At 38.6% G+C, this 25,272-nt stretch overlaps 2 protein-coding genes across 3 annotated transcripts in view; one reads left to right on the plus strand and one right to left on the minus strand.

Annotated features, from left to right (window-relative positions):
* Positions 1–18,413, minus strand: part of LOC136826967 (probable ATP-dependent DNA helicase HFM1) — a 189,103-nt gene extending 170,690 nt beyond the window's left edge. Inside the window, 13 exon segments of the mRNA XM_067084575.1 lie at positions 878–997; positions 1,248–1,383; positions 2,782–2,932; positions 3,939–4,024; positions 4,405–4,515; positions 11,650–11,748; positions 11,889–12,022; positions 12,399–12,542; positions 13,073–13,156; positions 14,915–15,176; positions 16,080–16,155; positions 16,993–17,049; positions 18,299–18,413. Of these exon segments, the coding sequence (XP_066940676.1) occupies positions 878–997; positions 1,248–1,383; positions 2,782–2,932; positions 3,939–4,024; positions 4,405–4,515; positions 11,650–11,748; positions 11,889–12,022; positions 12,399–12,542; positions 13,073–13,156; positions 14,915–15,176; positions 16,080–16,155; positions 16,993–17,006 (1,417 nt within the window). The 5' untranslated portion in view covers positions 17,007–17,049; positions 18,299–18,413.
* Positions 18,414–20,879: 2,466 nt separating this feature from the next.
* The window catches only part of LOC136826969 (synaptonemal complex protein 2-like), a 70,971-nt gene continuing 66,578 nt past the window's right edge, over positions 20,880–25,272 (plus strand). Inside the window, exons 1-2 of one of the 2 annotated variants that reach the window (XM_067084580.1) lie at positions 20,880–20,949; positions 24,569–24,784. The gene's annotated coding sequence lies outside the window, so the exon portion shown is untranslated. Of the gene's footprint in view, positions 20,975–24,568; positions 24,785–25,272 lie in introns of both variants that reach the window. The other variant, XM_067084579.1, reaches the window with a different exon arrangement.

Here is a 25,272-nt window from a genome sequence, read left to right on the forward strand (position 1 = left end):
AGATGTGCGGAGATTAAGCACGTGGAGAGGACCCAAACACCCACATCGGAGAGCTCAATTCATTTTTGTTTTACTATAATTAAAGAAAACCATAAGAATAAAATAAAAACATGGCCCTCCTATCAACTTCCAGGCCTGGACAACATAAAAGAACAATTTATAATTTACAAAAAACTTTACTTAACTTTTCAACCCTGGGTGGTCAACTGCCATTAAAATGCTATGCAGTAATTGCTTTACTATACCAGGCAGTTCTAGCATATATCATGGACTTGGAGTTGTTTTCAATGTTTTTCCATAAGTTGTCTACTCAAAACATTTATTACCATTAAGAGAATTTATCTAAATAACAAAAGTGAACAAAGCAAAGATAATCTGTTTTGTGCAGGAAAGTGAAGTGATTTTGCATTTTTGCTGTACTAATTCTCTTAGTATTTTCGATAGGATTTTAGAAACAAATCCCCAAAACAAAACATCATGGATCAAGATGAAAACTACAAGGCCAACACATACATTCCAAGGATCTTTACAATGCAGTTACATGACATTTGTACATTTTAATTATTGGATGATCTATACTAAAAATTATTTCCCAATACCTGTACTCTGGAAATGATACAGATTATGTCAAAATCATGATTATTAGTTACTGCGGTTCAAAAGTTTGTAAGGAATGAGTTGTCAAACCAATCAAACTTTTTTCACTACATTTTTTTATTTTTTGTTTATACTCTACAGTATACCCTAAAAATTAATTTGTGTTTAAAATTAATTTCTTCAAAACTTAAATCATACCATCAACTTAAAAAGTTTAAGGAAAACCAAAAATGGGATGGCTTAAAACTGTTAATTAGTTGACATCCAGTACAGTACTTACCCAAAGTGCTAGTAGCTACCAAAACTAATAACTCTCCAACAATAAATATTTCCTCAATATACCTCCTATCTTGCACATCAACGCCAGCATGGTGATAACCAACTCCGCACATGACACATTCTGTAAGGTAAAAGAACTGACACTAAATACAAACATTCTCTAAAGTAAAAGAACTGATAGTTAACACTAAATCTAAAACATCTGGGAGGTTACAATTATGGAAATCAGTAAGTATATACAGGCTACATAACATTCTTTCCATCAACTGGTTCAAGCTGTTTGAGCAACAATTTCCCAATGAACTCTAAAATACAAGCTTGTTTACGACAAATATTACAATGAGACGATAGGAAACCATTTTCAAACTCACCTCTCAATCTGCTGTCTCTAAGGGAATTAGCAACAGTCAGCAACAGCTGTTTATGTTTGGCATCTCTAACAAAACGGCCATGCTGAATTAACGCTGAAGCAGTTGTCTGTGCACTTTTACGGGTTGAAACAAAAATCTGTAAAAAACGAAACCACAGGACATGCAGTTCAGTTCAACACCTCTGATATCTCAAACTTAACATCACGATCGCCAAAACCAGGAACTGCTGCTCATACAATCCAAAAAAACTTTCTAAACATTTAGGGGAGGGACAAAAAAAAAAATAAATAAATAAAAAATAAAAAAAAAATAAATAAAGAGAACATGGAAGAGCAGCTGAAATTTAAATGTTGAGAGAGACGTACCAAGACATGAGAACTATTACAATAGGGTGCAATATATCTGATTTTAAATCTGTGCAATGGAACCTGTGATAAATAAAAGTATAACAAAATATTTTGGAAGATTATTGAAAGTCTAAACTGTGTTCTACCCGGTAGCTTTGATTTCTGCCATATCTGTGCACCTGTCTACTTCATTCTCATGTGCAAACATGAAGGGGGCTGCATTCCATGGGAGGAAACCTAACTTTTACAGGGGGATATGATAGAATGATAGTTTTTAATGATTATTCTAAGTATCTGAGAAATTAAGCAAAATAAGTCCTACATTCTCTAAAACCAAACTTAGTGTTTTTAATGGCATCTGCAGCTGTATTTATGACAGTTCATAACATCAAAGTTGTAAATTAAAGGCTATCATTAAAAGCTGTAAAGGGGCCTGTATTTTAAACATTCAAATTACAAGGAAAGTGATGACTTTCAAGAAGATTTAATAAGCATGATTGTGAAATTTTCTAAGACCAAGTCTACTGTACTTTAGTTTTATTGTTATCTAACACTTTTTAAGATAAGGACTGTATAGTCATTTATAATAAGCAGAAATTTCTATGAAGAGATAAAAGGCTGTGAATTGCCCTAACTTTATGCCACAGAGCAGAAACACTATACTGTATATAAAACAAGAAAGAAGAGCAAATATGAAAGACCACCAACAATAATTAATAAAAATCCCAGTATTTAAATCAATACACAAATAAATTATCAAAGAAGAGTATGCTAGCTGGTCACTTTCAGGAAAGAAACTCAAACAGAACATTGCACTAGGTCACAGATCAAGAGGCTGAGATATTTTCCAAGGTTTGAGATCATTGGCATGAGGTCCCCATGATAAAGCACCCAAAGGCAGTGACACCATACCCTAATTTCCTATGGAAATCTTAACTGGAAGGAAAGGCTATTGAGACCCCCTTCAAAACAGTATATACAGTACAGTGTATGAAGTATATACAATATGCAAAATGGAATAACCAGTTTTATATAAGTTGTGAGAAGGCAAGTGTCTCTACAAATAAATTATATTCAAATTCCTTTATTATTTTGGTCTGCCTTGAAATCTAGTTTTTACAATTTGATTGGCATTTTAATGAAAGACTCCCTTTTACTGTACTACACAGCTACTTGCCAGTACTTACAAGGGTTGGTTTATTACTGCTGTAAGTGGCAATGACAGATGGAAGTTTGTAATTGAGAGAGATCTCAAAACGAAAATCAGACCAATTCTCATGACAATCATAACCCAGTACAACACGCTGGAGCTTGACGGGACGCAATCTTTCCTCTAACCTGCCAAAAAAGAAAAATAAACTTGACCACAAAATAATCCCTTATATTGCAATATTAAACCTAATTTTCTAAACTTTGACAAAAACTAAAAAATTAATACAGTAAATTAACAATCCAGTATACTGAAACTAAGAATCCATACATAATGTATTTCCTGGGGGTGGAGATGGTATTTTTTTTATTAAAACAATTCTTGGAAACTTACCACACATCCTAGACCTGTAAGTTACTTTTCCTTGTTAGCCTAGATCACTTCTGATGTAACACAGCTGAGCAGTTTATACTGTACACTATGTTTTCATAATCTGTTCAAAATATTTCAGTCTGATTGTATGTCATCTTGAGAAAAGCTTATCCAATTTTAAAGTCAATGAACTTGAAAAAAAAGTATCTTTTAAATAAACTGACTGAAAAACAATCCATACGCTGTACCAAGAAAAGTCACACTACTTCAATGCACTGGGATGGTTGAACGTCAGCAGATGGCAAAGCCAAACTAAACCACCAAATCATGTGTGTTGCCAAATTATTTTATTCATTCTTTTCAAAATTCTGACAGTCAACATTGGGGCACGTCTTCAAGGTTTCATTGACTTGGACACTGGGAAATACCATATATACATTAAAATCTGGTTTTTTAATGTATAATCAACTACCATCATCATAACCAAAATTTTTACACAGTTTTTCCCTCTAAGGGTTGGAAGTGAAATGAGTTCACTCCATTTTTCTCTGTCCTCCACCCTTTTTACCTTAACTCAGGCAGCTTGAAGCCATAGAAATGTTGCAAAGGGCATAAAGTTTGTTCATACACTAGTTCTCTGCAAATGAGGAAATTTTGTTGAAGCTAGTTCTTGAGGATAAAAACCTAAATTACTCTTCTTGACACAAGGAGATGAGTTAATCTATATATGTATGGGCATCTTTTCCCTTGCAAAACCTAACAAGATTCATAATACAGTATATAGTAATAATTTATGTAAAATACATAAAGCATTTTACTAACTTGTGAGCTACTGCAGGTCCTTTATTGTCTGAAATTCAAGCTGCAACATCTGATACATTGGGAATGGTTGCTGAACTGCTACAAATCTGGAAAAAAAAAAAGATACAATGACATCACTCATAACTATAAAACCATTCCAAACAATTCGATAGTTCAATAAAAAGTCCTTACCTGCTCTGATAATATTTTCATTTCAGTCTGAAGAAAATTATGGAGATGGACTGGTTTGAAAGACAATGTAATAAAAAATACTTAAAAAAAGATACCAGTATAAAGGCAGGAAATCAGCAAAATGACACCTTATGAGAGAACATTTTAAAAGACTTTTAATGCCTATTACAGTACATGTACTGTACACCTTAACCCACTCAAACCCCTGAAAGAAGTTGATATTCTTTTCTGGAGGAGCAGAAGGTTACAACCTGTCTACAGTTAAAGATATTGCTTGAAGTAACCATTGTTTGACTGACCTAATGTTGCCATAAATGTCCATAGGTCTGGTTGTTCGAATAGTTTTCATTCTAGAGACAACTGCTTCTAGGGTGGGACCTCTATCCTCACAATTTAATACATGTACCTAAAACAGAAAATTGAAACTAAAACTTGGAAAGTATCAGATTTTGTTTACAAGAACTTATAATTTCAGCTAGTATAACAGCTCACAAAAACATTTAGTCACTGAAAAACTATGATCAGATGTCAACTTTAAAATACATATCTAATTCCTTCTTTTTCCCTACTTACAGTTTTCCCAGCTTTCATTTTCAGTGAATCAAATGGGCTTTACATTTTTGTTTCAAATTCATCAAACTATGATGACTAGGTGCAGGTAACAATCCAATCTAAATCACCTAATGGTAAGATTTTAGCCAGCAAACTTGAAATACAAGCAAAATATACAGTCCTGCATATTCAATTTAATCATAGCCAGCAAATTTGAAAACATTCAGCTTACTGAGGAAATACAAGAAAAATGATATTTTAATGATAAAATAAGGTTTGTTCATACTTACCTGGCAGATATATATATAGCTGTATTCTCCGAAGGTCCGACAGAATTTCAAATTTCAGAACCAGTGGCCGGTCAGGTGGTTAGTACCCATTCCAGCGGCTGGGGCGGGTATCAGGAACCATTCCCATTTTCCATTCAGATTTTCATAGTGCCGTTGTCTCCTGAGGGGAGGAGGGTGGGCACTAAGATATATATCTGCCAGGTAAGTATGAACAAACCTTATTTTATCATTAAAATATCATTTTGTTCATGAAACTCACCTGTCAGATATATATATAGCTGAATCGCACCATTGGCGGTGGGCAGAGACAGCATAGGATTGAGAAACAAAACAATGTAGATGATTACACATCTTGGTTCCCTTACCTTTTAGCATAGCTGACTTCGTGATTACTGTCACCCAAGTCTGCGTCTGCTTTACTGGAGTTTCAATGAGGTAGAGACCTATAAGGTTGGAGAGTTCCAGACGATCTGTCAAGGAGGGACGTGACCACTATGTGCCCAGATCGTAGCCCTCAGAAGGAAGCAAAGAGACAAAAATAACCACCTGACCTACCAAACATCGTGACTAGTAAAAAACTAAGGAAAGGGAAGACTGCCCCCACAGTCTACCCACAACCATAAAAACACAACCAAAAAAATTTTAAAAACTATTCCTAACCATACATTAAAGGAGTCAACTGCCTCCTTCTCCCAAGATCCAACCAGCCAAAACGTAAGGTCCCAATGAACAGCAAGACTCATAGACTGTTCTTACGTCCTTTAGGTAATGAGGCGAACACAGAATGACTTCTCCAAAGGTGGCATTCATAATCTCGTTCAGAGCCATGTTCTTTTGAAAGGCTACTGGCGTTGCCTTAGAACTTCATGCGCTTTAACTTTCAAAGTTGAAGTCACTCTCCTGACAACTCTTAGCTTCCTGAATGGTGGACCTCAAGAAGAAAGCCAGCGCATTCTTAGACATGGGGACGTCAGGTCTTCTCACCGAGCACCATAACCTATCCAGACCTCTCGACTCTTTTGTCTTGTTCAAGTAGAACTTTAGAGCCCGAACAGGGCATAGCAGTCTTTCTGGTTCCTGACCCAGAATACCCGCCAAACCTTTCAATTCAAAGGACTTGGGCCAGGGTGAGACGGGTTCTCATTCTTGGCAAGAGATGCTGGTTGGAGAGAAACATCGCATCGTCTCCTTTAAAACCAACTGACTTAGATATTGCATGAATCTCACTGATTCTCTTTGCAGTGAAAGAGCAACTAAAAATAAAGTCTTCTTTGTTAAGTCCCTCAAAGAAGCAGCATGAAGGGGTTCAAAAAGGGCTTTGCATCAGGAACTTAAGAACCACGTCCAAGTTCCAAGATGGAACCAAAAACTGAGGCACCTTAGTCGTCTCGAACGACCTAATGAGGTCATGGAGGTCCGTATTGTTGGCGATATCTAATCCTCTGTGCCGAAAGACCGCCGACAACATACTCTTATACCCCTTAATAGTAGAGACTGCCAACTTCGGAACTTCCCTAAGGAAAAGAAGGAAGTCTGCAATCAGCTCACAGTGGTCGAGGAAGGAGGAAGAGTACACCACTGCCGAAAAAGGCCCGCCGATTGGTAAACTGCGATCGAGGATGTTCTCCTGGCTCTCGCGATCGCTCTTGCCACCTGCTTGAAAAACCTCTCGCTCTCGCCAGCATTTCGATAGTCTGAACGCAGTCAGACCATTGGCGGAGAGGTTTTGAGAGTATCGTTCAGTGGGGCTGTCTGAGTAGATCTGGACGAAGAGGTAACACCCTTGGAAAGTCTACCAGAAGCGACATTACCTCCGGAAACCACTCCTTGTAAGGCCAATACGGAGGCGATCAGAGTCATCCTGCGTATCTTGCGGCAGCTAACCACCTGACCACTTCTCCCAGGATCTTGAAGGGAGGGATTTCTCAAGCGTAAAGGTTTTATTAGACCAGTCCCAAAATAAGGGCGTCTATTGACACTGCTCCTGGATCCAGGACAGGAGAGCAGTAAAGCGGAAGCCTGTTGTTCTTTGACGTTGCAAACAGGTCTACTACAGGGAACCCCATAAACCCCACAGTTTTGGCACACCTCCTGGTTCAGAGTCCACTCTGTCGGGAGCAGTTGATGATCCGACTTAGCAGGTCCGCTCTCACGTTCTGAGCGCCTGCTCACGAACCTGAGCGTCAAGATCTGTACGTTCCTGGAACTCGCCCACAACAGGATCTCTTTTCCAGAACGAACAGGGAATAAGAATGAGTGCCTCCCTGTTTTTTCAGGTAAGATAGAGCAGTGGTATTGTCGCGTTTACCTGGACTTTGCGACCGGACACTTGATCTTGGAAGAATAAGGGCTAGAAAAATCGCCCTAATTCCTTCATATTGATATGCCAGGTCACCTGTTCCCCTCTCCAGATGCCTGACACTTCTCTCTTGCCCAGTGTTGCTCCCCACCCCGACATTGTGGCGTCGGAGAACAACACAGGGTTCGGAAGGCTGAGAGACACGCCCTCTGAAAGCCTCGAGGGATCCAACCACCACCTGAGATGCTCCTTCACTTTTTTTTAAAGTTTGAGAGACAACTCGAGATTTTCCTTGTCTTCCCAGTTGTCTTGCAGGAAGAACTGAAGAGGCCTGAGATGTAGTCCCCCTAGGAAAACAAACTTTTCCAGTGAAATGGTCCCCAGCAGACTCATCCACTCCCTGCGAAACGTTTCTTTCCCTAGGATAGGCCAGGACTTTTCCAGAGCACAGCTGTTGACGTTCGGGGGACGGGAAAAGCCGAAAAGCCACTGAGTCCATCTGAATCCCCAGATACACGATGGACTGCGTTGAGTCAGGTGTGACTTTTCAAAGTTGACCAGCAGGCCGAGTTCCTTCGTCAGGTTTAAATTGCTTGAAGATCCTCCAGACACCTCTCCTCGATGGTAATTTCGAATCAGCCAGTCGTCCAAGTAGAGCGACACCCGTCGCCTGCCAGATGCAGCCACCTTGCTACATTCCGCATGATGACGGTGAAAATCATGGGAGCTGTGGACAGGCCAAAGCAAAGAGCTCTGAATTGATACACCTTTCCCCTCAAGAAACCTCAGGAACTTCCTTGACTGAGGATGTTGTTTGGAAATTGCGTCCTGAAGGTCGAGGATACCATCCAATCCCCAGGTCTTAAGGCTCCTAGAACAGACTGCGCCGTCTCCATCTTGAAAGTTTCTTTCATTGCAGACGGTTCAGGCTGCTGACATGCCAGCACAGGTCTCCAACTTCCCGACTGTTTCGGGACCAGGAACAGCCTGTTGTAGAAGCAAGGGAATTCAGGTCTAAGACCTGTTCTATTGCTCTCTTGACGAGCATTTGCCGCAGCAGGTCGTATAGGATCTCTTGTTTTTTCTGGACCGTCGACGACGGAAAGGTCCAGGCGAAAGGTTTATGGGGGGAGAAAGGAAAGGGATCTTGTATCCTTTCTCTAAAACCGAAAGGACCAACTGTCTGCCCCTCTCACTTTCCAGACTTGAAAACGCAAGAAGCCTGGCACCCACTGGTATCTGGAGAATCACATCACTTCTTGCCCCTACCTCTAGCAAGGGCTTTACCTCTCGAGAGGGTTCTTTCCTCAAGAAGAAGGCTTTGAGGATGGTCATATGTAAAGGGCTTCTTCATCTTGGGAGAATGTTGACGGTTTGACGTCGTCGAGGTCACAGGAACCCAGGCGCTTGATGACTGAGCCAACAGGTCCTGTGGTCTTCTCTTGTAGGCTTGCAGCGATGTCCTTACCATCGAAGCCGGGAAAAGATGATTGGAAAGGAGCAAACAACAGTTCTCCTTTCTGTGCTGTTGAGACGGAGGTTTCGTGGCGAAACCGCAGAATAGAGACCTCTTCTTGAGCACTCCAGTACAAAGTCACAGGCCAATTCGTCAGAACCATCTCGGACCGCCTTGTCCATACAAGACAAGGCGCTCAAAAGGTCCGACAAGGAGATCGAGTCCTGACTCCGAGACTTAAGGTCCAAAGCTCCAAGACACCAGTCAAGGAAGTTGAAAACTTCTAACGTCTTGAAAAGGCCCTTCAAAAGATGGTCCATCTCCGTAAAGAGTCCAGGAATCTTGGCGTCGACAGATGAGACCTCCTACTCGAATCAACATGAGGCTAAGTCTCCCTTAGATGAGGAAGGAAGACGTAAGCCTAAGTCTTCTCGGTCTCATACCACATCCCGCTTTTCGAGAGTCTTGAAGGGGAAGGGCGAAACACCTTTCCTTGAGCCTTGCGGGAGTCCATCCACAAATGGACTTTCTTGAAGGCCAGCTTAGTGGAGAGCGATTTAGTCATCTTCAGAAATCCCGGAGCTTTCTAGACTTAGTAGAAGTCAGTTGAGAAGGAGGGAGAGTGTACTGCCGGCAGAAACTTGTCGAAACAATTCCTTCAACAGCTTGTGCGAGGATCTGGTAGTCCACGAGCGAGGACTGATCCTTCATCTCATCTTCAGACTCCGAGACCTGAGTCTATCTCCAACATCGGGCGGGGAAGAGCAGAGAGAAGTTGGAGAGGAAACATTCCAGGGACCTCTGCTTGGAAGAGGAACTGGCGTGCAAAGCAGCTGGAGAACCAGGAACCAACGAGCCGACATGCAGCGGCACCCAAAGCGTCTTGAAGGGAGTCAAAAACGTCCATCGGGCGTCACGTCTGGCAACATGACGAGCTTCTTGGCGTCTGGCAGGCGTCGTCTGGCAGCATCGAACGTCTGGATCGTCCCGCCAGGCGTCACGTCGGGCAGCATGACAAGCGTCAGAAGCCTGACGAGCGTCATCAACAAAATGGTGAACATGACGTCTAGAACAAGAAGGAGGAGGACGTCCTGGGGTGGCGTCAAAAGCGATCCTCCCCTACACCCTCTGGGAGAGAGTCTAGGGTTCCTTCCACGACGAGCAGGCGAAGCAGGCGAAGGTGACGAACGAGGAGCAGGAGAAGGGACCGCCTAGATCTCTTCACTGGAAGTCTAACATCCTTCCGACGAGGACGGGACCTGGACTCTCTCTGCAATGAACAGGAGAGTTGCTGCTGCATGGAGGCAATAAGGGTCCTCGTTGGTAACGCTCTCTCTCTGGAGAATCACGGAACCTAGAGGCAGAAGGACGAGGGGCGTCCTAATCCTCTTCTCTTGAGGGAGAGCTCTTGGGCGCTCAAAAACGTCTTCTTGGGATGACGTCCGGTACTTCTTTTGCAGGGGAACGCATCCACAAACTCTGGCGAGGAGCACAGAGTAGGAGAGAGGGCGTTAAGCGTCCTCCTCCTAAAGCTTCTCTTGAGAGGGCGAGAGTCTATCCCAGTTCCAACCCCTGCGTGGGGAGGGCGTGTCAGAAGGCGAGAAGCAATCCTTCAGGACCAGACACGAGTTCGAGCCTGGGCAGCCTGGGAAACGTCTTCAGGACCTGCCGAAGGGACGCCAGACCGGTGGGGTTCCCGTCACCCTCCTTCGACTTTCGACATGCTCTCTCCCTGAGTCCTGGGAGTCCAGCAGAGGTCCAGGCCCAGAGGCATGATGGGGCCGGTCTGACGCCCCCTCCACTGCACTGGGGCACTAGTCACTTCACAACACTTATCTTGGAGAGCTGACACCTTAGATTCTAATGAATCGATTCCATCATAGCGGAAAGCATATTAGTCTCCACAGGCACGATCTCAGGGCAGGAGACAAAACCACAAGTTAGGATCTAAAGGTACAGGGAGTTAGGGCCGACATCAACACTTCCGCAAAGAGAAGCACTCCTGGAGAAGACCTCCTCAGTCGATCACGCTCCAACTTTCACATATTTATCATACGCTCTCCATTCATTTTCAGACAAAGAAGCACATTCATCACACCTATCATTCAACATGCATATATGCTTCCTACAGTTAGAACAAATAGTGTGAGGGTCAACATTTCGGCAACCTCACCTTACATTCAGACATCACACACGCACGGTAACTAGCAGAGCTAGACCCAGACATAATGATAATCTAAAGCAAAACCCAAAGAAAAGTCAAAAAAGCGTATGCCGATCTACCGATCCAAAGTCAAAATACCAAAAGACAATGAGATACTCAGTAATTTAGAAAAAAGCAAATCCTATGGTGCAGACAACAGTTGTTGACAACACGGCGACAGAGAAAATCTGAATGGAAAATGGGAATGGTTCCTGATACCGCCTCCCAGCGGCGGGAATGGTACTAACCACCTGAACTCGTGTAGCCGCGAAATTTGAAATTCTGTCGGACCTTCGGAGAATAGAGCTATATATATCTGACAGGTAAGTTTCATGAACAAAATATATTGTGCTGCACATTCAATTTTATCAAACATTTAATGGTGCACAAACAGGTTCAATCAGAATGATGCTAACTTAAGTCTAAACCTTTACTCTTCTCATCTTCAGATTTATCTTTAGTTATTTTCACCACAAACCCATGAATCCAAGTTACAACAGCCTGTCTCAGTCAAGATTAGAAGCTTCCACTGAGCAAGCTCAGCTCCCATACAAATTCTACATACTATATGCAAACAAATTGGTGTTAAAAGTAAAGATGGACTTCGAAACAAATGGACAAAGAGCCTCTTAAAAACTAATCTGTTTAGAGGTAGGAAACTGCTTATTTGCCTATAACTAATCTCTCTAAAAATTTAGGGAAGAAAACTTATCAAGCCATCTTTGCTACATGGATATTACCTCATCAATCAGCAACAAGGAGATCTCTTCCATGAGGGTAGCATGGTCTCTCCAACGTCTTGTGAGTGAGTCCCACTTCTCTGGTGTTGTCAACACAATCTTCACAAGAATAAAGAAAAATAAAAATAAATCTTTGATACTAGTGGCGATGAACCATTAATTAAAGATAGTAACAATAATTCACAAATATGACTACAGTATACTATACACATGTGTGTATGAACAATATAACCCCTGACCTGGGAGTCTTTGATTACAGCTATGTCATCTTGGTCTGTGTCTCCTGTCACTTCCGCACAGGTTATACCCAAAGGACTCATTCTTTGTCTCCAATCTATATAACGCTCAGAAACAAGTGCTTTCATCGGTGCCACTAAAAAAAACCAGAATTTAAAAATGTAGTAGAAATATTATTGGTACAATTTTATGAAATAGTTTAATGATACTGTATATAATACCTAATCAACTTTCTGACTTGAAGGGCTCACTTGAAGTAACTGTTCTTGAATAAGAGGTGAAATCTGATGCATAGTAAAGTTGGGCAATTATGCATGAAGATATCACATTCACCTGTTGTGAATACTGTCTATCATTACACATTCCATATTTCTACAAATTCAACGTGTAGTGTTTCTTAAACTTCACTCATAATAGCCATATCAACCAAAATTTAACATCTACAATAAAATTTCTTTCTTCAATAACCTTAACAAAGAATTCACTCTATACACGACCAAAGATTAACCTACTGTAAACAATCTTTGGATGCATTCTGCCACCATCATCACCTCTCAAATTCTCTTCCTGTGCAACTGTCAGTAATCTCAGTATTGCTAATTCCATAACGACAGTTTTTCCAGAGCCTGTAGGTGCCGAGATGACAACAGAACAATCTAGAATGGAGGAGTTTAAAAAGGATTTCAAAATACACAAGCAATAAAAAATACATCAAAATGCAAGCTAACAATGGGCTTTAAAAAATTCTGAAACCTATCCTTGATATAAGATATTTAACATCCTAAAATACCACAAGACTAATATATGAAACAAATTAAAATCTCTAACAGAAAGTGTACCATAAAACCTTTACAGGTTTACTACATGAAACACTATAACTTCTAATTAAGGCTTATTATCACCCCAATTTATTTGCAGATATGAAAAGTTCTCATATGAAAATTAAATAGCATTCACTCCAGGAGCAATGGAGGGACATCATTATAAAAAACATGAATACACACAAATCACTTCCTCATTTACAAGAAATTTTGTAAATAAATGCTTTCTCATAAGACAGTGGCTGACAATGAGCCAAGAATATCATTAATATAACGACAGCTCCATAAGTATCATTACTTGTGTAATTTGAACATAAATTCTATAAATTACAACTGACTGCATAGATGCATAGTACTTTACTTACCTGAACAAAACACATCATCAAACACTGTAGACTGAACAATGTTGAAATAAGGAAATTGTGAAAAGAGGGACTGGTACTGAGGAGCTGAGACATTGTTAAGGAAAGAAACACCATTAATAATTAAAAACATAAGATAAAAAGCTGAGCTATTAAAATTTGCGGTATCAAGGCTTTCTGGAGATATTCTAAAGTTATTCAACACTTTGAGAATCTGACGATGTTGTTGGCCAAAAGTTTTTGCCAAACTTCAAATGCATCACTTGTACCTTTTTGTTGTTTTCTATATTTGAACACACTGTATTATAATACAATACATGCATTAAACTTGAAAACAAGCCATTACGCAGCTTTATATCATGAAAAATAAAATAACTTTGCTCTTTATATAACTTGTCAGTGTGAATTGCCCCAATGAATTCTGGAACCCTGCAAAATTTTGAAGGGTTAATTTTTTTATATTGTGTGAAAAATATGTAAAAGATATTAATTACATCCCAACTTGTTCAACTAATCATCATATATAATAAGATCCTTGTCTTCCTACATAAGGGAAACAGCACAGCATTCATACTACATCCATCATACTGTATCTATTTATGCTTCTTTAAAATCTGCTAAGATTTCAAGCACTTCATGACCCAAAGAGGACAAGTATTGTAAGAAAGAAGTCCTGCTGCACATGCCTAAGTCATACTCTACTGTACTGCATGGCAATTCAACACTTCTCTGTGCTAACTTAAGTCTGGAAGAGTGGTTGGGAAAGAAGGGCACAGATTATGGTTATTATATTTTTAAAAAAATTTATTATCTAAATGTTGTTAGTTTTTATGAATCCTTTAATCATAAAAAGCCTGACTTTCCAAACAGATAAATTTGGAGGGTTGGAGTAAGGAAGGGCAGGAATCTGTAAAATAACTGCCAAAATAAATCATGACATGATATTCAGTGAATGTTGGAAAATGCTAGGAAACTGCCCAGAAGCAACACAGATAAATTGGTGTAACTCTATGACCTAGTAAGGGCTACCACATCAACAGCAGATGTGGTTACAGAAGCAAGCTCAACCCCTGATATTTGGGACTTTGAAAGTAGTTTAATCAGAAAAAGCTGAGTTACATAACACTTCCTCATAAGTCTGGGCTCCCACAGGGGTTCAAATCAACAGCATACCTGAATGATATCCATGGTAGTATGAAGGTTCTTTGCAGTATTCCTGCAGACAACACTGCATTCTTTTCTTTCAATTTTTCATCCATCCCATTTGTCAAATTTCAACCATGTCTTCCTCTTCACCATTTCCTTCAGGCCAGCCATACTATTTAATAGTAATACATGAACTACTTAAGGTAGGTACTGTATTAGATGGGGCATTAATCATTCTCCTGCCCTTCAAATAATAACAGTGATCGGACTCAAGTTAACTCATGTCACCATTATGTAACTGTATACATAAAAAACACATGAGGCTCTTAGTGATAATATAGTCCATGTAAAGCAAAATATATTACAACTTCTAAATGCATCACCTTTCATCCTGATCCTTTTGCACAATACTTTTTCACAAAAACTGTCCTGGTCATTTGGCACAGCACTTTTTCACAATAAGATTTCAAAGGTGTGCAAGGACCCTTATTTTCCAGCATAATTATGACACTTACTTTCAGAGTTATGACGTTTTCAGGCTGAGGCACTTAGGGTGAACTTCTGTAGCTAACATTCCCTTATTGTAAAAAAAAAAAAAAAAAAAAAACTTCCTTTTTATAAAATACTTCAGATTGGATGCATAACTAACAAAAATAAACCTGATAATAACATTCAGCTTCTGCAATTGTAAAAGGATACGGATCTCAGAAACGGATCTAAGGGGGCCATGATTTCCCTCACCCAAACCTTTAAAATCGTAAAATTTTTGGTTATTTAACCAATGTTTTTCTGGATAATAAACTTCTTTCCTTGGTTGAGAGTCTTCTTTGAAGAATTCTAGGCCTTTGTAATGTGTACTGTCTGGGACTGTAAGTAATTCACTAGCATTTGGATGGTCATGGCTCTCAAAGTCCCACATACCAGTTGTCCATCTTGGAGTAGAGGCTGAAGTTGGATATATCTGTTTAATGAAAAAAATGAATACCTATTAAAGAACTCTCCTCTGACTGGAATTTGAAGGGAGTGTAAAGGTATGACACAAAAGACAGAACAGAAAAGATATAAATAGTAATACAAGAGTATGATCAAAATATAAATCTGATCAACAAGAAACTACATTGAGCAGGGGATACAATTAAAAAAAAAGTCATTAATTTAGCATTCTGATTAATTTTTCAATCACTCTTATTATGTTCATGCTCACTATATTCACTTTGTGTTACCGCTGAGCATAATTTTGGTCTGGCTATGAAGAAGAAGAAGAAGAAGAAGAAGAAGAAGAAGAAGAAGAAGAAGAAGAAGAAGAAGAAGAAGAAGAAGAAGAAGAAGAAGAAGAAGAAGAAGAAGAAGAAGAAGAAGAAGAAGAAGAAGAAGAACAAGAAGAAGAAGAAGAAGAAGAAGAAGAAGAAGAAGAAGAAGAAGAAGAAGAAGAAGAAGAAGAAGAAGAAGAAGAAGAAGAAGAAAGAAGAAGAAGAAGAAGAAGAAAGAAGAAGAAGAAGAAGAAGAAGAAGAAGAAGAAGAAGAAGAAGAAGAAGAAGAAGAAGAAGAAAGAAGAAGAAGAAGAAGAAGAAGAAGAAGAAGAAGAAGAAGAAGAAGAAGAAGAAGAAGAAGAAGAAGAAGAAGAAGAAGAAGAAGAAGAAGAAGAAGAAGAAGAAGAAGAAGAAGAAGAAGAAGAAGAAGAAGAAGAAATAAAGGTGGTACACAATGTACTGTACAGAGATTTTGATCTCCAGGTGTTTCCAGATGAATATTCTTTGAAATCTGATTGCTGGAATGTGTCAAAACTACTACACTATGGGGGACCCAGATGTCCATATATACGTTGTACCATTAAAAAAACACTGACGCAAAAAATGCGACTTACCTGTGAGGGTATCTGAGAAGGAAGCTGGGACAGAGAACCATCATCTTCAGGTGGAGGGGCCACAACAAATGGATTGCTATTACATTACATCAAGTGAAAGAAACAAAAAAAATACATTAGAACTTAGTGTGACTCAGTAATGTAGTGTAGGTTATCATTAATATTGATAAATAGTTAAACCAGAAAACTGACATAACATTCTTAACTCTAAGAATGATGGTTTTTTGAGCAAAATATCAAATAAAATGACTGAATACAGAAAAAACCAACTCCTATTTAATTTCCAATCATTCAAAAGTACAATCAACTGTCAAATGAAGCTTAATACTCCATGTAGATGCAACAAACTCTTTGACTTCAATCCAACTGGCATCTTTAAATTTGCTTTCTTTTTGTACTTTATTTGATTGAACACTTTTTCATAATTATTCCTTCTGTCAGATTCTCAAGGGTAGTTTTCATCAAACTGATGATACAAATCTCTAATAAGATGAATCGGTTGCTTGTAATTAAATACAGGAAATATTGCTTTTCATTCATGCCTTCTTGTGATTCTCCAAAACTTCAAACCAGGAAGGGATGAATATATCAAGGACTGAATAACTCCCTTATAATCAGTGACCACACAGGTGCGAAATGCAGGATATAAAGTTACTTCTCCAGTGAGAACTATGTCTCGTCAAAATAGAATGTTAAAAGAATATGTTTATTGGTGAGTGATCTCCATGGTAGCATCATTTTAAGGCAATATAAGACAATGATACTCAGCAGTTAAGCACAATCTTAATTGTCCAGTTTCTTGGCCTATAACAAATTAGAAGAAAAAACAAAGGGTTTCTATTTGTGCGTGAAACTATAAATACATACTATACAAAATTCAGTATCAAACAAGGTATTGTACATCACAACTTACCCATAGGCTGCCATTTTAATCTAAAGTGGTTGTGAATTTTGCAATAGCCAAACTCTTCTGAAAATGGAAAAAAAAAAATTATCAATTAGCTAGGGGTACAGTGCACCCTAGTTTGTGTAAACAAACCACTGAATACCCAGTCCACCCAACAACTGACAAAGGCCAGCAACCATTTTATTAGGCTAGGACTAATGCCACCATCCATTCCCACTCACCTCTAAGGTACTAGCAAATTTTGTACCACCTAATCATATTTGTCACTTTGTAAGAAACAACTGAAGCTTGTTTCAACCTGTAACAGACAATGACATTATTATGACATTGTAGTAAAATTACACTCAAAACTCATGGGGTAACAGCTGCACAAAAAATTAAAAACATCTAAATAAATCAATTGTTATAGTTGCCACACCAATACTTAAGCATGAAATACTAAATGTGAACTGTTACAAAAGTTTGTGTGAAAAGAATGTGAAGCATACTTCTCTTAGCCAAATGTCACTCTGAACACAGGTAAATGAGTGATTAATATGGTAATATTTATTAACTGTGAAAGTAGGCAGGATGTTAAAAATTAACAGCATTAAACTTTAAATGGTTTTCAAGACTTTCATTACTTTAGGGTTTTGTACGACATATGGGATATGTGTGATAGTCTCTTTTTTCCATCAAATACAGTACTATGAAGTAGATTTATTATTACTTTTATGATAGCTGGGCACGATCACTATTAGCCACATAACCTGTTAATAAGGCGATTCACTCAGCCAACAAAATTTCATAAAATCAGTAGGCTGATGCAAAACAGGCCTGTTTGTCAATTTTTGCTTACCAAGACCATTCCATAAAATTGCAAGAAACCCAGCCTAAATCATCAACAGTCTGCTAAAACTGATAATTCGTTTGTAGGAAAACGAAAAGTCGATCCACAAGCTAGTATCAACCAAAGGCCTAATGATAGGCAAGGATACTGAATATGCTACAGCGTCCATACTTGAATAGGCCTAGGCTAGGCTACGTGGGCGGACAATCCCTGGCCCTTGACCCACTCAAAGATTACAAAATACGAACCCTAAGTTGACCTTACGCCGTAACCCTGACATTTATAATGATTGTGCAAGCAAGACTGAACATAGCCTAATGCTCAGTCTAGCCTACACCTATGGCTAGTAGTGTTTAATCGGACAGTGTAGGCTAGCCTAAACAAGCTATGCTACCAAAGTGTAGCAGCACTTCTTTGACCTGCTTATAGGACTATAATTTTACACGTACGTCTTCAACATACAAAAGGGCGTTACTTGCTTACTTCACTGTTTCCCGTTATTTCTCTCCCCATTATTCCGGAAGGAAATCAGGAATCTGAAACAATCACTGTAGTTAATAGTGGTTGTACTTGACCACTTTCCAAAATTCCAACCCACGGAAACTGGTAACATCATTTGACCAATATAAATTGAATTCACATGCACTCTACCTGCCGGTTTATGAATTAAAAGAAATTAAAACAGCAAATGCAACATCATTCTATAATTTCAAATTTTTTTATTGAAATAATAACGAAATCAACGCCAGGAAGGTACAAAAATTCATCTTCCAGTGTTCGGGACCTTCATTGATTACATGGGCACAAAATGATCTGCCACCTTACTCCTCCCAAAACTGAACCCTCGAAATTAAAAAAAAAAAAAAAGTGTATTTTATCCCTTGGACATTGATAATTATCTGAGTATCTTTCAGATAAGTAAGGAAGGTTACGTTAGACATGGTGTCCAAAAAGTATCATGTTTTTAAGCTGTCATTCATTTTAAAGAAGGATGAGTGGAATGGAAGTTGAAGGTGGGGCAGGAATAGGAAGGTGCATAAAATTTATTTAAAAGCGTACACACACACACACACACACACACACACACACACACACACATATATATATATATATATATATATATATATAGAGAGAGAGAGAGAGAGAGAGAGAGAGAGAGAGAGAGAGAGAGAGAGAGAGAGAGAGAGAGAGAGCATTAGCTGTTTCCTCCATGAGAGAATAGTGGATGAACCTCCTTTATAGTAAAACATCCACAGGAGCCACCATCATACGTCATCAGTAGTGCTACAAATTTCTGCACACACACTAAAACATTCTCTCGTATCTTGGGAGTACTTTAGTGTTTCCTTTATGTTAAAGTCCTTTCTTTAAAATACTACTTCTCCTCCTTTCACCCTGAATAATACATTATTCATCAGCCTATCACCATCTATCCTTCCCATGTGACTGAATCATATCAAAATACTTTCATCCATCCTTTCGCAAGAACAACCCTTTTACCACTTATCCTTTATATCTCTACACTTCTCGCCTTATCATTATTTTCTTTAAACACTGCATATATTTTGCCAACCGTTCATCACAGCATCAATTTTTTATTGATTTATCTTCAGCTCCCACATTCCACCCATAAAGGAGAAATAGCCCAAGAGTCCTTTCAAACATTCTCATCTTGTCTTCTCTGCCAATTCAAGTCTTTACTTAATATTTTGCATACCCCTGACTACCTAACCTGCTTCACCTATCCCGTGACTTCTCTCCTCTCTCATCGTACCATCATCCTTATCTTTACTCCCAACCACCTGTACATATCAATCCCTTCCATTTTTTAACCTCCTGGTTGTTGTCGACACTTAACTTTGCCATAATTGTGAAACTGGTCTACACTGAGTCCCCTAAATAGATAGATAGATAGATAGATAGATAGATAGATAGATAGATAGATAGATAGATAGATAGATAGATAGATAGATAGATAAATGAATAAATAAATAAATAAATAAATAAATAAATAAATAAATAAATGCCCTAAAATTTCAAGGGAGTTACTGGTCTTCTTTCTACAACCAAAGGGAACTCTTCAGTACCGTCAGTAGTCTTGTCATTACAGTTGACTTTCTCTTATTCTACATTCCTGGATGCTTTTATCATTTTCTCTTGTGTTTCATCTGTATCACATTAAATGGTGGACACATCAGCCTTCCTCTCCTTAAACAAATCAAGTCACATATTTCTTCTCTTTAGCATCTTACTGCTGGTTAATCAAGCAACCAATGATGATGCTTTTGTAAAAAGTGAATAAGATAAAAAAAAGTCACCATGTCAGATATGCGAGCATCAGGATACTTTTCGCGGGGAATTAATATAAATGCACAAAAGCACTCGCATGAATGAAAGTAACTTAAAGCAGCACAAATGAGGTGTAATTAACTTGTAATAATGAAACTATATTATAGACCATTTGGCCTATGGGAAAGGATTATCTATTCATTTTTTCGTTGGGAAACAATAAAAATTTCCGTCAGATTCACTTATAGATAACAGAAACTATGGAAACAGAAAAGTCAACAGCACATCTGCAGCAAAAGAGTAATGAGCAGCAATAAATATCTAGAGGAGAATGAAAGCATTCAAGCAAACTACTTATGGCAAAACAAAATTTTGAGTGCTGCTCAATGAAAAAAAAAAGGCTGTAATTGCTTATCCAACCTACTGGCACTTTTTGTAATGTCTTAAAACTAGTTGTTCGTTGTTGGATATTAAGATAGTAATATGCCAGCACGGGCTATTGCTCCTGGAGCAACCCGCAAAGATATTTAATTTGGTCTTCCTATCTTAGTTTATTTTGGTAGAATTCACACAATTTTACCACAAACCAAACAACTTTGGCTGGTGTAGTCATACGAGAGTTTAACACATAATATATAGGAATATTAAAATCAAAATTATTGAATATATTACGGTTTAATAGATTTTTTATGTCTTAATAATAAAAAAATGTGCCAAATTATACCTTTAAAATGTTTTATTGTGTAAATTAATAGTATTACTAATAGTTTCACCAGGTAACTCAGCTTCGAAAGTAAAGTTCCCTAAGGACATGTAGACCTTCAACAAGTTTCCAGCGCGTAAAGGTATATTTCGTTTATTTGAGGCAATGTAAGTACATTAATGTGATAGTATGTAATTCATGTCAGAGGGAACTTTTTTTAAATATTACAAATGAACCCGTAATATAACCTGAAAAAGAAAGAGGTTTATGGCCCTAGGGCTCTAATCTGCTAACTCTAGGCAGCCACAATGTCACCTAACTCAGACGTCTAAATGTTATAAGAAATACAATTAATTCATGTGTGATTGTAACGCACCTTATAAATCAACATGTCAAGTGTGTAGCGTCATGACAGGTGGACCTGTTGTCCCTCGAACAATTTTAGCCTATAGGGTATTGGATGCCCAGCCTAGGCCTAGGCTTGGTTGACATGGCCGGGATCGGGCAAGCTGTCACTGCAGTATTTTTCACGTTTAGGAACTGGGAATTAATTTAATTTAAATTGCAGGGGTAGCCTAGTGCTGCCAGTGCACTGCATTTCTTTGGGTAGAGGGTCTTTGTAGCGTCTCTTCGGCGGCGGCAACCCCTCTCATTCTGTTTACTGTACACCTTTGTTCATATTCTTTTACTTTAATTTTTTCCACCTCTCTTAACAAACCGTAATTAACATGAAGTGGATCCAACAACGGTTTTCCTCCTTTCAGCGTTGAATGTTCACATAGGTCCCACGGTTGGTGATGCCGTTAATTTTATATTGTTCTATTCTATTCTCTTTTCTATGGCTATATTTTTAATGGGTAGTTTACAGTTTAATTGGCCAGTACGCAACACCTGCCTGGACAACAATCAAACTCCGCCAAGGTATCAGAAGTAAAAGTCTAGAAATACCCAGTTGAAAAGGTAAAACTTTCAGGGGGGTCCATATATAAATCCCTTTAGCCCAGGTTATTGCAGCCGTCCTTTATGTTAGGTTAGGTTGGTTACATTTGGTTTAGGTCAGGACCTGGCACTGTAGGATAGTTTGTCTTGTTTGTATTCATCCGCCAGTTTCCTAGTTAGGTCCCAGCTTGGTCTTTGCCTAAATTCTATATTTTAAACTATTCTAGGGGGCTTCTTTGACATTCATCTGTCAGTAAATTAGTCCTTTAGAGATAACCTAGTGGACCCCACCCATATATTCTACAATTTGGGGGACCACAGTAGGACAAGGGATGGGCTTTGGATGGGGGAAAAACAAAGTGAGGACGTTAATCTCTTTGATAGCTTTCTATCAGATTAAGCGTATGGAATGTTTTCAAACTAGTGTTATGCCTTAGGATAAGGTTCTGGTGCCTTAGATTAGGTGAGGTGTAGTTGGTTAGATTGCACTTTTTTTTTTATTTATATGCATTGCCCTAGATTAGTTTAGGTGGGGCCTAGGCCTAGGTAAGAACCCAGCTTCCTAGGATAGGTTGGGGGGGCCACTAGGGGCAAAGCCTTCTCCAGGCTAAGTAAGGACCTAACCCCGGAGGTTAGGCTTGGTCAGCGGGTAGAGGGCTAGGTAAGGATGCAGCCCTCTAGGGTAGGTAGGTAGGGAGTTTAGGGCTAGGTATGGACCCATTGTCTTAGGTTAGATTAGGTTAGAGGGTCCAGAACAAAGCAAAGCCTCTTGGCTAGGTTAGAGGTTAAAACAATTCTTGTATTTTACTAGTTTTAAGTTTTCCACCTGCCAAAAATCTCGTTTTCCCATTGTGGTCCCCACATTGCAGGCTATAAGGGTGGGGTCCATTACCTCTAAAAGTACTTACTTGCTAATGAAAGGAATGTCAGAAACATTCCAAGCTCACATTTAAACGTGAAAATGATATTTTGACGTTCAAAGTTTGCCAAGAGTTTTATTTTTGTGACAGTTATAATGTGGGATAGTTTGCTTAGTGCAGGGTTGGAATCTTCTGACCTCCAAATGTTTAAACCAGGAGCAAGTTCATTTCTGTTTTTGCTTACATCTAATGAATTCAGGTGTATCAGTGTTATTTTCTGCTCCTGCATATTTATTTATATATTCATTACCTTTTCCTATGACATGTCCCTTCCTACAGGTTGATTTCCCTTTGGAAGCATTGTGGGTTTATAGTCTGTTAACTGTATCCATAAGAGTTTTCAGCTGAAGATCTAAAGAAAGAAAGTCAAAATCTGATAATGGTTTAAAGTAAAGTTTTACCAGAGTAACCTATCTCCCTACCTAATGTATCTTAGGGTATTGTAAACTGAAATATCCTGTCATATCCAAGGGTGATTGGACCTTACCTAGTCAGGGGCTTTGCCCTCTCCAATGTGGACCCCCACCTAACCTAATCTAGGTCATTGTAAATTTTTAAAAAAATATGGTTGTGACCTAGCTTAACCTAGGATACTGGGTCCTTTCTGGTTCTGGGCCACTTTGTCCCCATCTAGACTGCCCCCCCAACATGACTGAGCCCACCAGGTTCTTATTTACGTAATGCTTGGTGTTTTATTTGAAAGGTTCTTTACATGTCACCCTAATTATAGTTAGAACTTGCAAAAGTATCATGTGGATGTGTAAGTACATCCTTGCGTGTCACTTGTTATGTGATTCCCCCACCCCAAAAACCCCAGTTTCCCACTGTGCTCCTCCATAATTGTGGGACATAAGGACTCTCCAATATCTGAGATACCACTAATATGCCACAGAAATGAATGTCAGAAATGTGCAAAATATATATACAAAAAAATTTTGCATGAAATTTTGAAATACAGCCAAAAAAAAATCAGGGGAACTTGATTATGTGTATGCACCAAAGGGGCCATGGCTAAGAAGTGAAGGTGGTTTTTTCAAGTAGTGTCTGATTTCCAAAATCCCTTGTGATTGGTGAGACTCTGAACAAAAAGAAAAATCAGGTTTCAAAATTTTGCATGTACCCACATTCCAGATGAAAGTAACAAAAGCTGTTCAAAATATGCTGGGCATCAATTGAATTTATCCTTGGTACCCAGAAAGGTCAAGTGCCATTACCCAAGACGCTTCAGGACTTTAACCCTAACCCTACGGTTTATAACGCTCTGTATATCACAGATCAATTTTGGTTAAAGTCTAGTTCAGCTAAGGAGAAAGTTTTTATATTTTATATTGGATTATTTGGTTTCTCATTGTGTCCCTCTTGCTTGAGTCCTGTCGATGTTCAACATGAATCTTACTAATCCTTTCAAGGCTCACAGTGGAAGGAAGTGTTGAATAGAGCTTAACTTGAGGTTGAGATAGAGTAGATGGGAAGCTCTTGCCACAATGACTTTAGTAATCTTTTTAGGATCAGTGTGGAATTTCTGATTCTGCCGTACTTGATTTTTCTGGAGACTCACAATCCTTTTCTTCAGGGAAAGCAAGTTGAGTTCCTGGTCCTTTTGTCATTAATTCTACGTCTAACCAACTGTGCATTTGTCCCTAATCCCAAAGGAAAATGGTGCTGTTAGTTAAATGAATGGGTTGGTTCCCCCCACCCCTCACTCACATGCTGCTAATTAACTACCTTGTTACCCTGCTTCAGTGATTGGACAAGCTTTTGCCATAGATAATTCCGTATAAGACAGGTTTGTGTATTTAGGAAAAATGTATGTTATCGTATGATAACACTATTGTGATGAGATTAAATCTGAAAGATTTTTGCAATAGTTTCTTACAAAGCTAACATTTTAAATTTTTCCAGTTTCTTCAAGAGCAGCTGAGAATGGCAAGTGACTATGAACCAAAAGCTTATCTCTCATGGATGCTGAGCAGCTTTGCAGAAATTTTGAAAAAGTGTAACTCTACAACAGAACTGATAAGTAAAATAGATGAAATTTTAACTTTGTGTTACCAAGAACAGACCATACCCAAATGGACATCAGCAGAAACTGTTGCACTAACTTATTGGTCAGAAGAGGTGAGTTGAACCGTGGAATAGAAGTATAGCATACCTTTTTAGCAATTTTATGTTGCATTTCAAAAGTGATGCAGGTGTAAAGTTTCACTTGAAAATTTGTAGTATGTAGAAAATTCTTTGGTAATTGTGTGTTGGTTTTGAAATACAATAAGGGTTTTCAACATTACAAAATTTGATATTGATAATGAAATGTGTGTATAGGTATTAATCACAAACTATAGTTTTGAAAATTTTGTTGTAGTAGTCACCTGTTTAGATATCCTAATGATTTAGGAACTGTTAACGCTGTAAGTTAATGTGTATACTGGATGTAGTGAGGTTTAGCACAATATATTTTATATATTTTTGGAAGCAGGGTTATGCATTTTTCAAGAGTGGGAATTGGGCTCAGAGCTTGTCAGTTGAAATAGTTGTAGCTAAAAAATAAAGACAATCTCATAAATGAGGGAGAGACTTTTGTCTGCAGATATTTTATGCAGCATGTATTT

This window comes from Macrobrachium rosenbergii, chromosome 41 (assembly GCF_040412425.1).
Source record: "Macrobrachium rosenbergii isolate ZJJX-2024 chromosome 41, ASM4041242v1, whole genome shotgun sequence".
Classification (NCBI taxonomy): Eukaryota; Metazoa; Arthropoda; class Malacostraca; order Decapoda; family Palaemonidae; genus Macrobrachium; species Macrobrachium rosenbergii.